Source organism: Micropterus dolomieu, linkage group LG05 (genome assembly GCF_021292245.1).
Source record: "Micropterus dolomieu isolate WLL.071019.BEF.003 ecotype Adirondacks linkage group LG05, ASM2129224v1, whole genome shotgun sequence".
NCBI lineage: Eukaryota > Metazoa > Chordata > Actinopteri > Centrarchiformes > Centrarchidae > Micropterus > Micropterus dolomieu.
In genome coordinates, this window is record NC_060154.1 from 14845843 (window position 1) to 14866302 (window position 20460).

The 20460-nt window shown below is 39.1% G+C and overlaps 2 protein-coding genes across 9 annotated transcripts in view; both read right to left on the minus strand.

The window, feature by feature from the left end:
* The window catches only part of atp13a3 (ATPase 13A3), a 131948-nt gene that overhangs the window by 73296 nt on the left and 38192 nt on the right, over nt 1-20460 (minus strand). The window lies entirely within an intron of this gene.
* Nucleotides 51-14751, minus strand: LOC123970582 (ovochymase-2). 7 transcript variants are annotated; one of them, XM_046048698.1, is made up of 19 exons: nt 14610-14747; nt 14099-14125; nt 13866-13964; nt 13642-13730; nt 12586-12683; nt 12281-12453; nt 12067-12162; nt 11802-11980; nt 11378-11579; nt 9335-9367; nt 9094-9184; nt 8813-8946; nt 8123-8263; nt 7478-7602; nt 7300-7393; nt 6965-7096; nt 6729-6803; nt 2587-2627; nt 1595-1732 (listed from the first exon to the last, which is right to left on the minus strand). In XM_046048698.1, exons 3-18 carry the CDS (start codon nt 13948-13950, stop codon nt 2587-2589), a joined length of 1788 nt encoding a protein of 595 aa, XP_045904654.1. In that variant the 5' UTR covers nt 13951-13964; nt 14099-14125; nt 14610-14747; the 3' UTR covers nt 1595-1732. The 7 variants fall into 7 exon arrangements, with proteins under 7 accessions (XP_045904652.1, XP_045904651.1, XP_045904655.1 ...); XM_046048696.1 differs by lacking the exon at nt 2587-2627 and having other exon boundaries at nt 51-1732; nt 13866-13961; XM_046048695.1 differs by lacking the exon at nt 2587-2627 and having other exon boundaries at nt 51-1732.

The following is a 20460-nucleotide window of genomic DNA, read 5'->3' on the forward strand; positions in this document are numbered from 1 at the left end:
CACCACTGAGAGAGGGGAGGAGAGACACACACAGATGACATAACAAGTACTGAGGGTGAAACATTTTATTCTTTGCAGAGAAGAATTGATCAGTACATTTTCAAAGATGATACAGTTGGATGATCAGAAACATACAGCTTGCTTCATTTGTAAACAATTTGCATCTTAATATGACACATGACAGAACCGTCTGTCCTCAAGTTAATGGATAACTTTAACTGTCCTGAGAAAAAAAGGGGAGCGTGGGTTCTTTTTACTGGACAGTGTTTGAGTGAGTGCAAAGTTATAAAAAAAACCCAACTTCCATAAAAATCCTTCAAAAAGTTTTTTATTCTACTTGTAGAATCACCATGTAGTAAAAACACAATCTTAAACTTATCTACAACGGCATATAACAGATAAAGTACAAAGTGCTCTACAGAAATCACTACAAAGCAACTACAAACATTAAAAGCATAAGATACCTCTCACAGTAAAAATAATAGTACCAATTTATTTTAAGTCCCACAATTTATAATTTATAAGCAGCATGCAATGTCAATAATTGGTTTATAACACACTATCATGTAGTTGTACAAATATAATACTTGAATTACTTGCAATTTTAACTTCTTAGATACAGATATATTTTATATAGTACTGCAGATTTACTATATTGTCCTTATCTGTTTATATACACAAACCTCTGCTCCTGGGTGGCCACATAAGTCACTGATAAATACATTAACAAACACATATATCTGCTTAAAACTACATTACAATGTGCCGTGAACCATTTTATAAATCCTCAAAAGGGGGACTTAAAATATAAATAAAATATATAAAATTAACGAGATGTAAGGTAGATCCATAATGCTAACACGCAGGTGTAACTTTTACCATATCAACTTAGCATGCCAACATTTGCTAATCAGCACTAAGCACAAAGTGCAGCTGAGGCTGATGTCATTAGTTCTGCAGGTATTTGGTCACAAACCAAAGGATTGGGCAAATTGAGTGACCTGGTGATGGTGCTGGATAAAAAGGATCACCATTGTTATTACAGTTCATCCTGACAGGGACATGAATGTCTGTACAAAATTTCATTCAATCCATCCAATAGCTAGATCCCTAGAGTTACAGTCAACTAGAGTAAAGTAGTTAGCAAGTGAGCAGAGAAGTGGAAATAATGAAAACTAATCGATAAATGGTTGAATCGTCCAGCTTATGCCACTGAAGTGTTAGTAGAACGAATATGAAATTGACCAAACCAGCAAAAAAAAAGACTACAATTTCAGGATTGCTATGTCCTGTAAATAATATCAAAACTATCCACAACCATGTTTACACATCAAATCCTGCTCAGCCTTTACGGAAAACAAATAAACTAAACAAAAGAAAATCTTTACATCACTTTGGTGAAAGTGTTAAATCCAGGGGACCATTACATTCTAAGGCCATTAATTTATATTCCACAACATCTACCTTCAGCATAACTGTCATCATAACACTGATCCTTGTCTGAGCTTCATACACCACCAGAGTCATTCAACATATTACAGACTTTGAAATGTATTTTTGTCTTGAGGCCTTCTTCCTGTGGCTTACAACCCAGTCCCTGAGGCGTCTCCGTTGTAGTCTTCATCATCTGAGCCCATGTCCTCTGAGGTCTTATTGTTGTCCACATCACCTCTGTGGGACTGGGATCTGCTGCTGGCCTGCTGCACAACTGGGTCTGCTACATCCAAGTTCACTAAAAAACAGAATTATGTAGAATTATAAAATCAATGCTGTACAAAGAGCCAGTCATTATCTCAAAACAAGCCCAGACAGGATACAGCAGAGGCATGCTGAACATGGTCCCCTGTTATTACACATTATGAATAACAATTCTGAATGTCAAACATCAGACCCCAAATCACGTCTAATATCACAAGTCTCTTTTTTTCTTGTCACCTAGAGTGCACAATACAGTGATGATTGTTTAATTTTCTTAGAGTGACTTTCATCATTTCGTGCGAACTGATGGAACTGCATAAACCTGAGAGGCAAAAGTACATCACGCATCTTATGATTGGTTCGGTTCCAACCAACAATGTTTGCAGGTTGGAACAAGATTGTAATTGGTCTGCACTGAATGTTTCCTATATTTCTGAGCTTGTTATTTGTTTAGTTTAGACAATCAATATTGCAATATAGAAAATTACCCAGTTACGTGATACTAAGTAGCTCCCTGTAAGTTATTTGTTACATTTTTCACAATAAGGGGGAGAAAGATCTTTGTTTTTGTCATGCAAGATGTCTCTGATGCTGCTTTTAACCCTACTTGACAGGAGTAATGTAGAAAAAAAATCAACAGGCCTATTTTATAGCAGAAAGTTTGGTTTGTCAGGTGTAAATGATAACATGGTCAATGGCTCTGTTTCATTGAGTGTCCCAGAAAGCAATGTCTGTAAGTGAGCATGCACAACATGCACAGCACCCTGGAACTGGCTCATCAACATTAATATTATAATCACACCTGTGCTTTTTTTCAGCTATGAGAAGACAGAATGTCTGCTGTGAAAAAGGTCTATAAGGAATATCTATTTATGTACTTGAACTCACTCATCTCTTCCAGCTGTGTTCTTGTTCCCCATTCCTGAGTGCTGCAACCAAAGTAAACACAAAACCAGTCTAACAAAACAGTGTGACTGTTATCCAATATGCTACCATACTACTTCATATTAACCTGATCGTAATAAATGCATGCAGAAAAACACACATTATTCAGAGTAACACACTAATAACACTGGTTTCACTTCAATTCCTATAAACTGCCACTAGAGGGTGTGTACAGACAAACAGCCTTCTATACTGTATGACAATACCAACAGTTCCCTTTCCCATGTAGTTTTCAACTGACACCAAGGGTTGTTATTGTAAATATAGAAGATTTCTGATATACTGTTTATATCATAAACAACCTAATTGCAAAACACATGTGATACCCTTTAACCCTCTAATATTTTTTTCTCCAGATGTCTAAAAAGTATTTTGATAAAACAATCTATAAGGACTGATCAGCTTTTAGTTGACCTGATTATAATGTGTAGACAAATGCAACCTGTGAAAAAGTATCACAAGTAGACAGACAAAAAAGTCGGTACCCATTGTTACCTCTCCTAAATTATTTTATCAACACTAACTTGAGAAATTAATCATTTGACATTGAACCAGAATAGTGAGTTGAAAATAATTATATGGAGAAATAAGAGTTAAATAATGCCTTGTTTGGCCATACCATTGGGTATGTGCTGGATCACTGTGTGATAGTCATCTCTGCCTGTTGGATGTGTTGTGTTCACTGGCATTCTGACAGGCTAGTAAAAAACAGATTTTTTTTTTCTGGCCTTGTTCTTGTGTCAGTAATGCAATGCAATATGCTATCATTGTTTCTGATTGCAGCAGTGTTAACAGTTTGACGAGCATTTGGTGACAACTGAAAGAGGGGGCAGACTGATGGCTTTAGATTGAAATGACATCACCTTGTTCTGCTGATAGTTTTTCAGAGAACACAAAATCTTAAAGGGTGTAAAGACTAATTTTTCATGATCTTGTTTGGCTGATAAAACTCATTGAATCCTGTACTGACACAGGTTATTATGTATGACGTTTTGCCTGTATACACTTCAGGCATAATAGTGTTGATGGTAAACCACATGATGAAGAGGTACAGTTGGGGGAAAAAAGCTACAACAAAGCAGTATCACAGTCCCAAAGGAACTTAAAGACAGAAAGAAAACAACAAGTAGACAGTAGAAAGCAACAAGTCTGATGAAGGAGGTTGTAGAGACAGAGCAGATGACAGCAGACAGAAGAATAAACTACCAGAAAAACAGATTTTTTTCCCGTTGTGACTTTTGTAGGCAGATGGTGATATTTTTGAATCAAAGATGCAAAATATTTTGTGCATCCACTATCTTTAACTTTGACTATTTTAAATTTAAAAATACTCGTAATATGTCATCCATCTCCTTCCAATTGCAGTCGCACGAAAAAAGAATGTAAACCCTTTGCAATTACCTGGATTTCTGCATGAATTGGTTATGAAATCTGATCTGATCTTCACCTAATTCACAACAACGGACAAACACATATGTTTTCATGTTTTTATTGAACCCACAATGTAAACATTCACAGTGTAGGGCTACTGACTTCTCCAAAAGCTAAACGGAGTCAGGAGTCAGCCAACCTGGAGTCCAAACACGAGACTGGAGGTGTTTGTTAGAGCTGACCTTCCCTATAAAAAAAAAAACACAGCAATTTTAATTTTGCTATTCTCATGTAGCATTGCATGATGTCAACCATGCCTCGAACAAAAAAAAGACCTAAGATTAATAATTATTAACTTGCATTAAGCTGGAAAGGTTACAAATGTATCTCTAAAAGCCTTGATATTCATCAGTCCACAGTAAGACAAACTGTCTTTAAATGGAGAGAGTTCAGCACTGTTGCTACTCTCCATAGGACTGGCCGTCCTGCAAAGATGACTGCACAGCGTAGAATGCTCAATGAGGTTAAGAAGGATCCTAGAGTATCAGCTGAAGACTTACAGAAATCTCTGGAACATGCTAACTTCTCTGTTGAGGACTCTACGATACATCAAACACTGAATAAGAATTGAGGACATGGAAGACATCCCGGAGGATGCCACTGACATCCAAAAAATTAATAATTGCTGCACGTCTCAAGTTCGCAAAAGAACACCTGGGTTTTCCACAGCACTACTGGAAAAATGTTCTGTGGACACATGAAACCAAAGTTCAGTTTTTTGGAAGGAACACACTATGTGTGGAGGGGGAAAAAACACAGCATAGCACTCTAGCAACATCAAAACCTCATCTGAACTGTGAAGTATGGTGGAGGGGGAATCCTGGTTTGGGGCTGCTTCTCTGCCTAAGGGCCTGGAAGGGTTGCCATCATCGATGGAAAAATTTATTCCAAAGTTTATCAAGAAATTTTGTAGGAAAATTTAAGGCCATCTGTCCGCCAATTAAAGCTCAACAAAAGATGTATGATGCAACAGGACAACAACCACAAGCACAGAAATAAATTAACAACAGAATGGCTTCAACAGAAGAAAATAAGCCTTCTGGAGTGGCCCAGTCAGAGTCCTGACCTCAACCCGATTAAGATTCACACAAGAATACTGCTAAAATAAAACCGTTTTTTTTTAAAGAGGAATGGTCCAAAATTCCTCCTGTTGGTTGATCACGTCTTATCTGCAACTACAGGAAACGTTTGGTTGAGGTTATTGCTGCCAAAGGAGGCTGAACCAGTTATTAAATCCAGGGGTTCACATACTTTTCCCACCCTGCACTGTGAATGTTTACATGGTATATTTAATAAAAACATGAAAACATTTAATTGTGTGGAGTAGATGAAGATAGATGAAGATCAGATCACATTTTATGACCAATTTATGCAGAAATCCAGGTAATTCCAAAGGATTCACGTACTTTTTCCTGTGACTGTATATTGCTAAACATGAAAAGGCTTTTGAATTAGCATTTGGTACACTAAAACTCTACACTAAAAAGGATGAACTAGTTTGTTAGTTTTTATGTATTTATATAATCTTTTTGTTAAGACTACTAATAAAACAGTTGTTACACTTGCTTTCACTAATAAACAAGCCAAGACTCCAGGAAGTGACTGCGCCAAAGCAAGAAAAGTTGTTAGTGTTGCTGATAAGCAGATTTTATAATCTTTAGACAGAGCCTGGCTAGCTGCTTCCCTGTTTTTGTGCTAAGCTAACCTGCTGCGTGTAGCTTCATATTTAGCATAAAGATCTGTGAGTGGCATCCATCTTCTGATATAGCTCTCTGCAAGAAGGTAAACAAGTGTGTTGCCCAAAATGCAAAAGGATTTCTGTAAAGACTTTCCCAAGACAGCCAGTGAAATACTGAACAACTGTATTTCTTGTGTTCTTATCTTCGTGCTGAACCTCTCTCTCTTAAAGTAGCTGAAAAGAAAAGGGAGGTGACAACAAAAAACCTTGCAACTCCACAATGTGTGACAGAAGCGAGACGTTTTTCCCCATGGAGACATGGACTGAACAGCTTGCACTTAAGTGTTTAGTTTGCAGGACATTTTTTCTCAGAAAATACTGAGATAAAAATAGAGGAGAGAAAAGAGCAACTATTTGGTCAGGATTTAAACAAAAATAATGCTGAATCACCTCACCCTTGAACCTGTCATTAATTTTGTTTTGTTAATTTTTTAGTTTGCAGGGCTAAGTGTGTCATTCTGCTTCTCATGTCTCATGTTTTAACTCCAGTGTTAAATGTCCCATAAACGTTCTAAATGCCAGTGGTGCTAGCTGCCAGAAAGCGCTGCTAAAACTGCAACAAAAAGACGGTCTACAAGCGGTTTCTCCCTACAATGTTTTCCTGTTATGTGCATGTAGGGAGCATGAGTGATACATTTTTTCCCCTTCCTAATGTAATCTTAATTTACTGAGAGAGTTGGATGAGCCACTGGGAGCACCAATCCACTGTCGAGCACTACAGCTTCAAAGCAGCAGCTGCATTTTCAGCACCTTGCTTAAGGACTCAAGGTGAGGAGAGTTACCATTCTCTTTCTCCACCCCATTTTCCTGGGGACCCAGGTGTCACTGCCCTCTTTCTAAATCCACAAACATTAAGTGAATACAATAAAATGCATAAGAGGCAGAAGACAATCCAAATATTGAACAAACCACCAACCATCTGACGTTACGTGTCGCTGTCTCAGACCGTTTCTTCGACTTTTCACACGTCTTGTGTCCTGATCATAGAGGTCTGCAGAAAACCAGGGGAGGCAGTTTTTGTAGAGGGAAAAGTTGGGAGATTTCATGAGTATTCATTTCTGTACAGATTTTATCTTACTTTAAAGTTGTGTTATTTTCAGTCTGATTCACTATGAAGCTCACAGACATTAAACATACACACCATGGACATACCTGTATGGCTGATGAATGTTAGTGAAGCACTGAAGCCCCTATGTGTGATGCTGCTGTCGGATGTGAACTGAAGCACCATGACATTGTGGTAGGACAGGACAGGAGGAGGGATACTTCCACCACACAACACCACTACACAAGACAAACATTGACAAAATAAACCTCTTTGGTTGGTAATGTTAAGTCATTTTTAAATTTGAGAATAACGTAACAGAAGATATACAGGGAGACATAAACCAAGAAGGGCAAAGAGAATGAAAAGCTAGTTCAACAGAGTTTAGGAGAAAGTGTTTTTGAAAGAGTTGTGCCACCCAGACGTCCATCATCCCTCCCACCTATCTCCTCTGTTCCTTCCACATCTCCCAGGACGGTGAGGGAGTCATACAAGCATCCGTCAGACTCCTCCAGGTGAAAATCAGAAAAGTCAAGCTGTAACAGAACACGATAATCAGCCTTTGATTACTGATTAGCGTTTCAGGTTATTTTGATTCAGCAGAAGATTTTGTGCATCACCTTAACAACATGCCCCTGTGGAGCATAGACAACCCAGCGGAGGACACAGTCATTACAGTAGAATTGTGGGTAATTTAGGCTGTGGACAGCAGTCTGATCCTCAATTAGAATTACTGTCCCGCATCCTGATTGTGCACACACACACACACACGCACACACACACACACACACACACACACACACACACACACAAGAGAAACAAGCATTACTACCCTTACAGAATAATAAAAAATAAATAACAAAACACAAATACACACACTGACCTGCAGACTGAAAACAAAGGACACATTATTAAAAGCTGAGTTCATCCTCTCCTCAGCCAAAGTGTGTGTGTGTGTGTGTGTGTGTGTGTGTGTGTGTGTGTGTGTTTGTAACTCATTATTGTGTCATGGGACATCTGCTCGCGCAAATCCCAGGTTGCTACGAAATCAACAGACATAGCAACGGCTAAAACTGTGCATGACCTGTTCATACAGTGTGTCCAGTTTCAGTTAAGGCTCACTGATGGACACAGCAGAATGTATCAGCCTGTGTATATAACTCAGCATTTCATGCTGAGGTTCATGTGCCTGTGTACTGTATCCGTGTGTCTGAATTGTGTGTGTGTGTGTGTGTGTGTGTGTGTGTGTGTGTGGTGTTTCCCACCAGGATCAGAGTGTCCCTGGACGGCACGGTGCCTAACGACAAAGCCACTTCCTGCTCTGCTAATGTCAGAGGAAAAGACAAGTGTTGCATTCGGGGAATTCATGAGCACTGGGCCAGGAAGGACACTTCCACAGAAAATACCTGGAAAAACAGAGAAAATGACAAAAGAGGATAAAACATATTATAGTTCAGTATGTGCTGTGTGTGCATATATATATATATATTCCATTAATGTCTAGTTAGGTGAATGATTCTCACAAGTGTTTTAACTTTTGCTTGTGTTAAGTACTGGTACAATTTGTAAAACTAGTTATTTGGCTCAATCAATCATATGTGTGCATTAAATTTTTAAAATGGGGGCAAGAATGTAAAAAATCCTCTGCTTGACAACAGTTTTTGGCTGGTTGAAAGGATTTGTTGAGAAATAGCTCCAACACTAATCTTAAGAGACGCTGATAGGTGTATTTCTTTCACTTTGGACACATCCTGACTAGATGTTTCCCCCTGCCGTCAGTGTCCTGACCCCCAGTATTGTTCTCCTGATCTCACTCTCAGATATAGAGCAAATACATGTTTTTCCTAAAATGTTGAACTATTCATTAACTGACACATGACCAGAGGTCCTGGGTGGCTCTGCAGCGTCTGATAAATGTTTATACAATCATGAAGGGCAGTCTCATTGTGACTCACCAAAAGGCCTGCGAGTCCCTACTGAAACAGTGAGGCGATCGTAGCGGCAGTAAGAGTCATTCTCCAGATCAAAACGATCAAACTCCAACAGAATACTGTGACGAGGAGGAACACTGATGCTCCACACACACAACCTGAACAGATACAGAGATTGAAGTTATCCAGGGTAGTTTGCCCATGCTAATTTGATTTATAGATTCATTTATTTTCCTTAAAATTTCTTGAATGATATTACTTTTATGGCAGTTAGGTCACAATTATAACCATTTGTTATCACTCACTGGTTGTTGTCATAGTGATCACCAGGGTGGGCAGGGTTTCTGATTACTCCTACCCTGTCTGTTACAGGTCCATCTCTCATACTGCAGAGCTCTGACAGACAGACAGACAGACAGACAGACACACACACACACACACACACACACACACACACACACACACACACACACTGCATGCATCAAAGAAACATTGTGAAATATAGATGAATAAGAGTTGCTATAATGAGAGGAAACAACAACTCACTCGATAATGTCGTTTCCTGCTGCTGCTCATCAGCTAAAGCGAACACATACACAAAGAGAATAAAGAAAAAAGTCCTCATTAATATCAAACAATTGTTATCAAATTTCATATTAATAAATAAACATCTTCTGGGAGGACTGTGTGCAGACACCCAGAGATGGGCAGCTTTTCAATTAAATGATTTTAAATACATATAAATAACTTTTTATTGTTTTGTCAATTGTATTTTGCTGGGTAGAAATGATATTGTATGCTTGTATTAAAAATATTAAATTATTTCATTTTATTCCCAAATACGACACATTTTTATCCCCAGGTTTAAACTGTAGATTTTTATTTTTACAACACTGGACTAATCCCAGTCTTTGGCTAAATGCAAGTCAATCACGTGGCACGTCCTGTCAGGTCCAGCAACACGCTCATTTGTGTTCCTCGTGACCAGTAGCTTGAGGAAAGAAGCTGTTTTGGTGTTTGGTGCAAATCTGATGACACATAAAATACATCAGAAGAAAACAGTAATTAGCAAACACGTGAGCTCGAGAACTGGCAAATATTGTTACTGGCTATAAACCACCCAGCATGAACCCCTGAATTTACAGCCTCCCACCTCCAACACATCCTGATTGGCCACTTCAAAACCATGAAAGCTCATATTTATCATAATTTACAAATTACTTGAGCCCCTCTATCCTCTATAGCTGACAAAGTGCAGGGGGGGTGTTTAGTTGGATTTGTTGGTCTAGTCTGCCTGGCTCATTCATCCTTTATCTGGCTGAGGTTTGTGCAAGTTAGAATATGTGGCCCCAACCATAGCTCTCAAATATCAGTAGCCTAGCTGTGTATTGATTAACTGTCCATGGTGCTAAAGTAGCAGTCGAATTTGTAATTATAATTTCGTCTTGGATGCTCCGTATTTGAATAGCGCCTTTCTAGTCTTTTCGACCACTCAAAGCGCTCTTACACTACATCTGCGCGCACACACACACACACACACACACACACACACACACACACACACAGATGGAACAGCCACCAGTGGCAATTCAGGGTTTAGTATCTTGCCCAAGGACACTTTGACACGCAGCCTGGAGGAGCCGGGGATTGAACCACGACCTTCCGATTATCGGGCAACCTGCTCTACTGAGCCACAGTCACCCATGGATGGATCTATAATATTCTCTAAACTACACTAATAATAAATAAGAAAATAATACTCAATTCTATACTATATTGTAGCCTATACACTCTATTAAGCAGTGTCCCCTCCATGATCAAAGTGACAAGTAGCAACGTGTAGTCATGGGTGCTTCCATTGGGCCAACTCACCGTTCAAAATGAACAAATCCCTAACTGCCTACAGTATTCACTGATACCATACAATGTAATATTAAAAACTAATTACCAAAGCAATTTTAAGTTATTATTGTGTGAGGCATGGCCACTCATGACATAAGATAGGTCACATTTTACAAATACTAAGGGGTGCATGTAGACAGCGATCTTAGCTAGCATGTTGCAAACTATTGTGCACATATCCAGCTGGCCAGACATTTTTCCCAGTAGTTGGCGGAGACCAAACACTGAGCTAAAAGGAGAATAAATATCGGACTTAAATTTGTCAAGGGACCAGAAAAGCAACTCCCAGTGAATGATATTGTTGCTCTATATCTGCTGGATGTGCAAACAAACAAGTCTTTGCAAACAAGTTTGCTTCACTTCATAAGGTCAGCATGCCAATCTTGTGTTGGCCCTCTAGTGTCCAAAACAATCAACGTATGCAAGTTTAAGATCAATTAAGGGCTTTAGTTTGGTCAGACAAGCTGTCAAAACTTCAGCAAAGGGTCAGTTGAGCCTGACACAACACAGACATTCAAGATTTTTCATCTGAAAGCCATTAGACACATTATCGTCACTTAATAAATTGTTACTGTGTGTTATAGTATTTCATAAACTACATAATAGACCCCAGATACAAATGAAGCCAAATACTGACTTCTGAAAGACAATCAGCCTGAACCTGATGTTTACCTTATCTCAACCTACCCTCTCTCAGTTTACGCTTAATCCAGGACAGCAGCAGCCGGACATCAGTGAAAACCCCGGGAGACCCTCTTCGGGAAGGGTGGCGGCTGCTGTTGTTTCCCCAGCTCCGACCACATCCCTTCCCCCAGGAAGTTACACCCAGCGCTACCCAGTGACCACCACCTGAACCTGCAGGACATACCAGAGGACCCCCTGAGTCCCCCTGGAGAGAGGATGAAGGGAGGAATCAATGGATGAGCAACAACACTGCAAAAACCTATTTAAAGCTACTAAATAATGGGATTTCTTCAAAACAGATGACTGATTTGTAGTTCGCAGGCATTAGTGAAGCATCGCTGCTTTCAGTAGCACAGATTGAATAGGGTGCTTGAACTAAATGGAGTGTAGAATAATGGCAAAAGAGGCAGTATATTTCTTTTTCTACCTGGCAGGCATCTTTCCCTCCTCTCTCAGGTCCGGCACACAGAACTGTCATAGCTGGCTGAGGCCTAGCTGGTCTCTGGTTACGAATTGAACTTTTGACAGTTTGGAGAACGTATTTGCATTTGGCTGGGTCCACCAAGTCTAACTGGACCTCTCTCAGTACCGCAGGAAGACGGCCCTCTAAGGAAACAGTAGAATACAATAGAACAAAATGAAAGCTCAAGTCTGCTTTATAAAATTTTGGCGGGAGTGAGAGAACACCTTACTTTCCTTCATCCTGCCCCATCCGCCCACAATGCAACTGGTTTCTGGTGGAATGTTGTCATCAGGCAGAGGCAGACATATTGGCTGGGCATGGGATCCTGTTGAAAGAAAATCCCTTACCGGTGACTTGACAAAATGTGATCAACACTACATGAAGGGCTCACCACCGTAATCTAAGAAAACTAAACCATAACAATCGTCAAAATGAAAACCTGCCCAGTTGAATGTGTTGATCCAACTCCATTAGTGCTATGTCGTAGCTCATAGGCAAAGCATGATTGTACTTCTCGTGGACTGAGACAGACTTGACGAGAAAGACCTGCTCCTCTTCATCATCCACTCTCCGGTCAAATTCTCCCACCAGCACTCTAATACCACTGAGGAACTCTCTACACAGAGCAGAGAAGTATTGATGTTGTATGTCCATTCAATGAACAGTCAACATCAGGAACAAGCATTATGCACATGTGGCACAAGAGCAAAAGAGTTAATGGGACTATACAAGTAAGTAACAACAGTACTTAGAGAGTGATGCAAAGCAGTGCGCGGCGGTCATTATCCAGCGATCAGACAGGATGGCCCCTCCACAGAAATGAGAACCCCTGTTCTGCAGTGAGACCTGAGTGAAGATAACACAAGCTTTACAGAAATTTAATGTTTACACACATTAAAAATATAAATGCAGACATAAGCCTGTTGAAGGACAAGAATCTGGATGCAACTGATTTTGTTAGTGTATAGTGTTAGCATGCTATTTTAGCATTAATCTTAAAGAACAGCTGAATTCCTGCCCATAAACTAGCGGGCCCCAAGTTAGATGAAAAGTCAGCGTCCTCTGGGGCTATGAATGTCTGTCAAATATTATGGCAAACCAGATATTTCACTCTGGGCCGTCCAGCAGAGCAGATAACATTATCATTGCAAAGGTTTGGCTAATGATTTTCTAAGGGCTCATTTTGGTATACCTTCTTCTTTTGCCTTTTGCTACATTTGCTGTCGCATTACAAAAATGACCACTTTAGTGATACATGCCTAGGAATGCACAAATCATCATGTAAATTTGTATCATGAACAATGGATATATTTTTGTTAAAAGTGTACAGCCCAATGCAGCTGAAGTTGTTGATGTGAGATGCTAATAAAATAATTGTTTCCAACTCAATGATCACAAAAGGTTTTATATTATTAAATGATAGATAATATTGGCAAAAATGGCATAAAATAAAAAAACACATTAACTGTGCAGCCTTGCTGTCAGAGTGGAGCAAATAAGTAATATACTGCCACATTTTCATGCACCTGAATGTCAAGTTTGAGTATTCCATATGACTGTTGAGTAAGTTTTTTAACAAAACAGTGATGATTCCCCTGCCAGTTGACCACACTTGGCTGTGCATTTTCTCTGGTGCACAGAAAGTAACAGATACCAGCAAGTAGATAAATAGAAGAAGTGGTTATTCTGCATTGGTAATGTGGCAAAAACAGGGATGAACAGAAAACCTCAGAACCTCAGCAAATGCAAGCTCAGCAAACAAAGAATAGGAACTAACTAATTTGAAGAATGGTAGACTACTGACTAGCCATGGATGTGATCCATATGCAGCCTCGGCCCCTCCGACAACCCTCGCCATGGAGCTCCACACCCGAGGAATCCCACACTTTGACCCTGGCAGACAGGGTGAAATCTACTTAGTCTTCTCACATTCATTCTGTTCAGTGTTTTGACCACATAAAAATATTCATTAAAGACAAGTAAGTTCATATCTACCTTCTCCTGTTTGGTGTCCACTTTTTCACTAACCTGATTGAGCAGCATCGATGCCGGTGTGTACCCAAAAGCAGAGAGAGAGCAGAGTGGCAATGGTCCTCATCGCTAAGACACACATCAGGAATGGTCCTACTAGGAAGGCAAAACGCTTTATAGACCCGTGTGTGTGTGTGAGGGGGTACTCATTAACAAGCCAGTAAAAAGGGAGTGATTGAAAGTGTTTACACTCTCAAGGTCAACTGTGGTGTCTGGAGTTTTGTACGTACCACAAAAAGAGACAAACAGTCCAGTGGCTGTAAAACAGAGAAAGAGAAACAGTCATAAAAGGCAAACAAAAAACCAGGGAAGGCTGACGCAGATGCAGGAAAAGAAAAGCAGAGAAATAGAATAGAAAACCTTAAATATTTGGGGGTTTTTATATATATTTTTGACGTGAAAAAGATGGAGGAAAAAGTGATGCATTGGTATTACACCCGTTGCCGTTTCCCCGGGGCAAGTAGCTTGTTGTGAAGCCTGAATATACCAGACAACCTGTGGTGGTCAGCGTAACCTTTGAGGCAAAGCTTTATAAGATGGGATACAGGAAACTGAGCCCTTACCACATTCAATGTATGATTGAACTGCTGTGAATCTGTGTAAAGAGAACAGCCAGTGTGGCCAAAGAAGGCAAGTGTCTGTGTTTGAAAGGTTTTTAGAAAAGCTTGGGTTTTGAGGTGAACCATGGTTTTCTGTCCAAGCTATAGAAAAAATCTGACCTCTGAAGTCATTTTTACTTACCAGACAGCAGCTCAGTGTGAAGCAGTGGTGTCGCATCCTTACCAGTTGGATAACGTGTCACTTTTATGCACCCTTTCTACAAGCAATGCCTCAGTCAGCAAGCTACAACTACAAATGTCCAAGGAGAGGCATGGTAGATATGAGGTGCAGAGGAGTACAGGCAGTTTATTCTGCCAGATTCTGCAACTACGTGTCTGTTTTGAAGGAGCAAGAGAAGGTCTAGGGTGTGGTTATAGATCATAGTAGTGATCCACAATATTCTCACTTAACTGGTGTTTCTGGACTACATTTCCCTGAGGTGATTTGTCACACGGGGCCAGTACTTTGGTGCATTTTTTCATTTAATCTTTTCAGATCTGTCAGTGAATACAATGGGTGAGGTACTTGTGATGGTGACAGGGATAGGTAAGGTAGGATAAGTTCACCCAAAAATCACACACAAAACCCCCCCACACCAACCCATATTTATTCAAAGTGTAGGAAGAAGTAGTTCCAATGAAACAAACACTTTATTATGGCTTCTTCTTAAATGCTGTCAGCCAGTGCAGTTGCATTTTTCCTATTTGACAGCTGATCCATTCAAACAGCCTGGATATGGAATTGATTTTATTTCAGTCATTAAGTTTTCATGTAAATGCAGTGCTGTAATGCTTCTTAGACTCTCTTCCACTTAGAGAAAGTTATACATTATCAGCTTGTAAAGTTGTTGTGGTAGACTTGTTAACAATTGCTTGTTTGCACATCCAGCAGATGCAGAGCAACATAATTCAGCCTTGATCTTGAGTCGTGTATCTGGCCACCTGACAGTGGTGGAAAAAGCATTCAGATCCTTAATACTAATACCACACTGTAAAAATACTGTTACAAAGAACTGTATTGAACATTTTAAAGTAAAAACACGTAAGTGTAAGAAAAAAGGAACTTTAAGTATCAAAAGTACTCAACGCAGAAGTCCCATGTCACTGTTTGAGGTATATTATTTCATTAGATTATTACTCATTCTTGTAAAAGCCAGATTTTACTGCTGTAGTTATTTAGGTAGAGCTCATTTTGAACTATTTTGTATCAGACTGACTAATTATTTTATTAGTTGCAGTCCAATGGATCAGATTTTTCTCCATTAATTGACTGTAAAAATTAGAAATGCTGTCACAATTAAGGGACACCTTCATAAAGCTCGTTTTGTCCAGCCAACAGTCCAAACCTTATTAACACAACATTCAAGTTATTAAAATTTAAATTTGTTTAGCTGGAACCATGAAGTGTTTTTGCATGAAAAATTACTAAAACAAAATAACTGCCAGTTCATAGTTTAGTTATAACTTAAACTACCCAACAAATTAACTTTTTTTTTTTTTACTCTTTATGGTTTGTGTGTAAAAAGCTTAATTTGTAAACTAACTACTAAAGCTGTCAGATAAATGTAGTGGGGTAGAATAGAAAGTGGCATGAAAAGTACAGGTACCTCAAGTAAAGTACTTGAGTAAATGTACTAAATCCAATATTCACTCTCCTTTCAACTCTTTTGGTCTTTACCAGCTCCGGAGAGAAACTCGTCGCTCCTTAGCTGCTAGACGTTTGACCTTCTTCACCACTAGCTAGCTGCTAATTTTGCCTGCTATTCTTAATTCATTTGAGCCACTGTTAACATCAATATTTATTGGTTCAGCTCTGCAGTATCTGTAGGTACTGTGAACCTACTTGAACTGAACATAGATTAAACCACCATTGTGTTGGCAATAAAGTAGCAAAATGGACAGCTATTTGCACAAAACTTATCCAGCGTATTACCCTCACATTAACAGATATACAGTATAGACGTTCAGTGAGAGCATGTTTCTGCCTCTGGGCTCCCACTCTAAGCCCTATAAGCCCCTGGTTCCTGTTTATGTAGCCCTGTGGCCCCGGCCCCACTGGGTGTGACTCAGTGCTTGGCATGGTTGCTGGGCCACAGTTACTATGCAGCTGTTGCCAGGTGTTGCAGAGCGGAGCATAAAGCATTAAGAGAGACCAGCTGTCAACAGATCAACCATCACAGTCAAGGGTCACCACCTAGAGTCTTATCTTTTTTAAAGCTGCTAAAGAGAAATTATCAGACTTGTTCAGACAGGTCATCCCTCATACATAAACTCAGATTAGTGTGAGGGCATTTGTCTGGCTTCACTCCAGAGCATCAGAGAGTTAGAAAGGCATTTAATGTCCATGAATTCTTTATGTAAAGCCGGAAGCAGCAGCAGTGTTATCAGTGCACTTCATTGTTCAAGTCAACGTACTCGAGCTGCGAAGATGACAAAACTTGCTATAAAATAGCCGATAGTGAGCTAAGTGTAAGACGGGCATTCATGGACAAAATCAGCTAGGTCTTTTCTGTTCACATTCAGGGCTCTACTACATGAGGTTCGTTTCCCCCCTATATAGATGCCCCCCACCACAGATGGGACAGCATCCTTTGGTTTTTAACATTAACTACCCATTAGTTACTATTGTGCTTGCATGTTTCTTTGTGGTACTCTAATCAGTTACACCCAGACCTATGTGCATGGCATCGCAAATGGAAGCCAACTATGTCCCAAATTATGCAACTTACACAATTGTTACGTGGAAACTTGAAGCCTTCAGCCTATACACTGGGGATGGACTTTTACATTGAATTAGGACACATTATGCAACAAAGTTTTTTAAAACCGAAAAATTGGGTATGCATACATTATGGCTTTAAGGGGTGAGTATTTTAAAAGTAACAAATCTTCAGAGTTTGTGTTCTTCCCCCCAGTATTTACTGTCAAATCGGGATCTTTAGTTTAGTACATCAGCGTTTACTTTCATGAGCGTTTTAATTTGTCTTCTTCAGAAATTGCTCCATGAGTATAAGGCATTTTACATGTATTTATCTAGATTTCATATTAAGATGTAGACACATGGATCCATCTATTGGTAAACATTTATTCAATACTGTTTTTATACTACTTTGCATCAATAAATCTTCAGATTAAACACAAGTGCATTCATTGTTTCTTTTGCTAATTCTCAACTTGTTTGTAATACACTATGCGTTTTGTTCGAGTGGAGCTCAAACTTTACAGTTTATACATAAAAAATCCAAATTGATTTGTTCCATTTTAGTTTTAACCCACCAATATGTTTATATTAGCATACACCATAAGCTATAATGAGTTTACATTGTAGGGCACTCCAGTTTTCTAAACTGAGTTTTGATGGCTTGCAGTGAGAAACAAAACCTCTCCAGTGTAAAACAATCTCCAGACACAATCTGCAGCTTTAGCTTGCGTGGCAACCAGAGTCAAGTTGAGGGCAACCGATCAGACAGCATTTATGTGAACGAGTAATCATGTTACCTCTGACTGTAAACTTGTTCAGGGACATCTTTTAGAGATAAGGACTTTAAACAAAACATTACTCCCCCCCCCAAAAAAAAAAAAAAAAAAAAAAAAAAGTTACCATGCCAGTGTACTGATAACTAAAACCAGAAACGCTACCCTTCTAGTCATTTCTAGAAATGACACTGAGCCACCCAAAATGAGGACAGGCCAAACCTTTCATTCATGAGTAGAGTATAATCCTGAATGGCAGCATTAAATTTTAATGGAGCTGTTTAATAGCTTCCAGATACAGTGTGTGAGGACATATGGTTCATGCACAACAGGAAACCGGTCAGATGGACAGATTAAGACTAATGGTTCATTTGTTTCACTGTCAATCATGCTGTCGCTCCCTGGTTGAGTCTCAAATAGTGTTACTTCATTTGAGAGAAATCAAACGTCTTAATCAGGAAGAGGATTAAACTCATTTATTCATTTTTTGGTTTACAAACAAAAGGCACCCATTGATTTATTGTTTTTGGAGTTTCACATTGACTAACTGTGGCAAGAATTTTCCTTCTGAAATCATACTGTTCAAAATAGGAGAACCACATGAACACATTTATAAAATGAACATGACACTAACCAGTCTGAATGCAATCACAACCTCAGAAGAAAATGTGTTAGCATTCTAGCACAGCCCAAGCATGGTGTGTTGCCATGTAAAGTGAGTAAACATAATCTTAACCATGACAAAAAGTACAAACAAAACAGTACATCATGAGAACAGGAATGTATGAAAAGTTTTTAAATAACACTAAGAAAAGAGCTTTAAATCCAACGAAACCCTGATGGGAAAGCAAAATACAGAATTATATGCATAAACCGGTTAAAGTGCCAAATCCAAATAGCCACGATCCATTATTCAAAATGACAAGTTTCCTTAAAGGCCCTGTGACTATTTTATCAAATCAGCTTTTCTACTAGGAGACAGGTTTCCACATGGCCGCGACACTTTCTGCCAAAGTTGGAATACTTTGAGTCATTTCATCTGAGATTTTTTATATTTGTATTCATGTGTAGAAAAGGGCGGGACTTTGACAGTGTCCTGACCGGTCAATCAAATTTTGGTCAACCACACAGTCTTCGTGGCATTCCTGATTGTTAAACTCTGAAATACTACGCACCAACATTACCAACACTAAGGTAAGCAGCTGCTGGCTGTAGCTTCCCATTTCAGAGACAGGAGGGGCATCAATCTTTTCTGTCTCTGCAAATAAGTGCATTTCCCAAAATGTCTTACCATTCCGTTAAACTCTGATAATGGGATCAGGGTTAGTCAAATATTTAACTAAAGCTATGTTTTCAGGAGCTTTCTGTACTTTTAATAATGGATCAATGGGACTATTTAGGATTAGTTCCAAAAGGAGTTAATGCTGATGTTAATGCAGTTTGTTGAACAAACCATTTCTATGATTCAGCAGTTCATCGCTCACTCCTCAAATCACAACCGCTTGAAGAAAACACTGAATTAGAAACCACTGCCCACCCCTCCCCCCAAACAGGAGTATGACAGCCATTCAGCACAAAACAAAAAAAACTTACTCATACAATCAGAAGGAAATACAACAGCAAAAAAAAAAAACAAACAAAAAAAAACAAACAAGTATCTCACGGCACTCCAATGAACAAACGCGCTTAATATTCAAATTACAGGCAATTACAGTATTGTTAATTTCTCGTTTCAGGAGTCAGGAAGGTTCTGCCTGTACAAACACATCAGGCTGTGTTATTCTATTACATTCAGAGAGGGAAAAAAGTACACAGAAAAGTCAAATGACAAGCAACTTAATTCAGCTATGAACATACTGCACTTGGTTTACGTCATTTTAAGTATTTACAGCAGCTGAAGTTGGTTCAATAAGCTTGATCAGTAAAATAGCCACGCAATATCATTAGCATAAAAATACATCTGTTTTGTTATATTTTTAAGTCTACCTAAATAGAGCTGTACACAAAATTAGAAAACATAGATCTGATTGCTCTTTTCACATTGTTAGAATTTGAAAAAAAGTTCAGGCACAATTCACACTTGCACACATCTTTCCAAAAGGGTGTATCTTTCAACCAAGTCACATGATCCAATGTAAAATGGCTCATGCCGAGAGAGTGAAAAAAACAAAAAAAAAAAATAATTGCATTCCTTAATAAATCCAAGACATTCACAGGACGTTCATGAAGGCGTGTGAAGTTGCTATGGCCCAAGATACTCTGACACATGCAAGCACATCAAAGATCAGCACATGTCACACCACGCTTCTTCAAACATTGCAGTGTGCTCGAGAAATAGGTAACAGACAACAAATATGACATGGTGCACAGGTTAACCTCAGGTCGGACAACTTATGCCAACAAGGGTAAATTCCTATAACAAAAAGAAAAGTTTAAAAACTGATTTGATGCGAACATGCAAGCTCAGCTCATGTTACGAATTCTGTGAGAAGCCAAAATTCCTGGTCTAAAAAGGCAAA

Coding starts and splice junctions, on each gene's coding strand:
- LOC123970582 (XM_046048696.1), bottom strand. CDS start 13,950: ATGTGTGTCTTAGCGATGAGGACCATTGCCACTCTGCTCTCTCTCTGC. Junction 13,731..13,865: donor CATCGATGCTGCTCAATCAG/GTTAGTGAAAAA, acceptor CCTGTCTGCCAG/GGTCAAAGTGTGGGATTCCT. Junction 6,804..6,964: donor AACATTCATCAGCCATACAG/GTATGTCCATGG, acceptor GGTTTTCTGCAG/ACCTCTATGATCAGGACACA.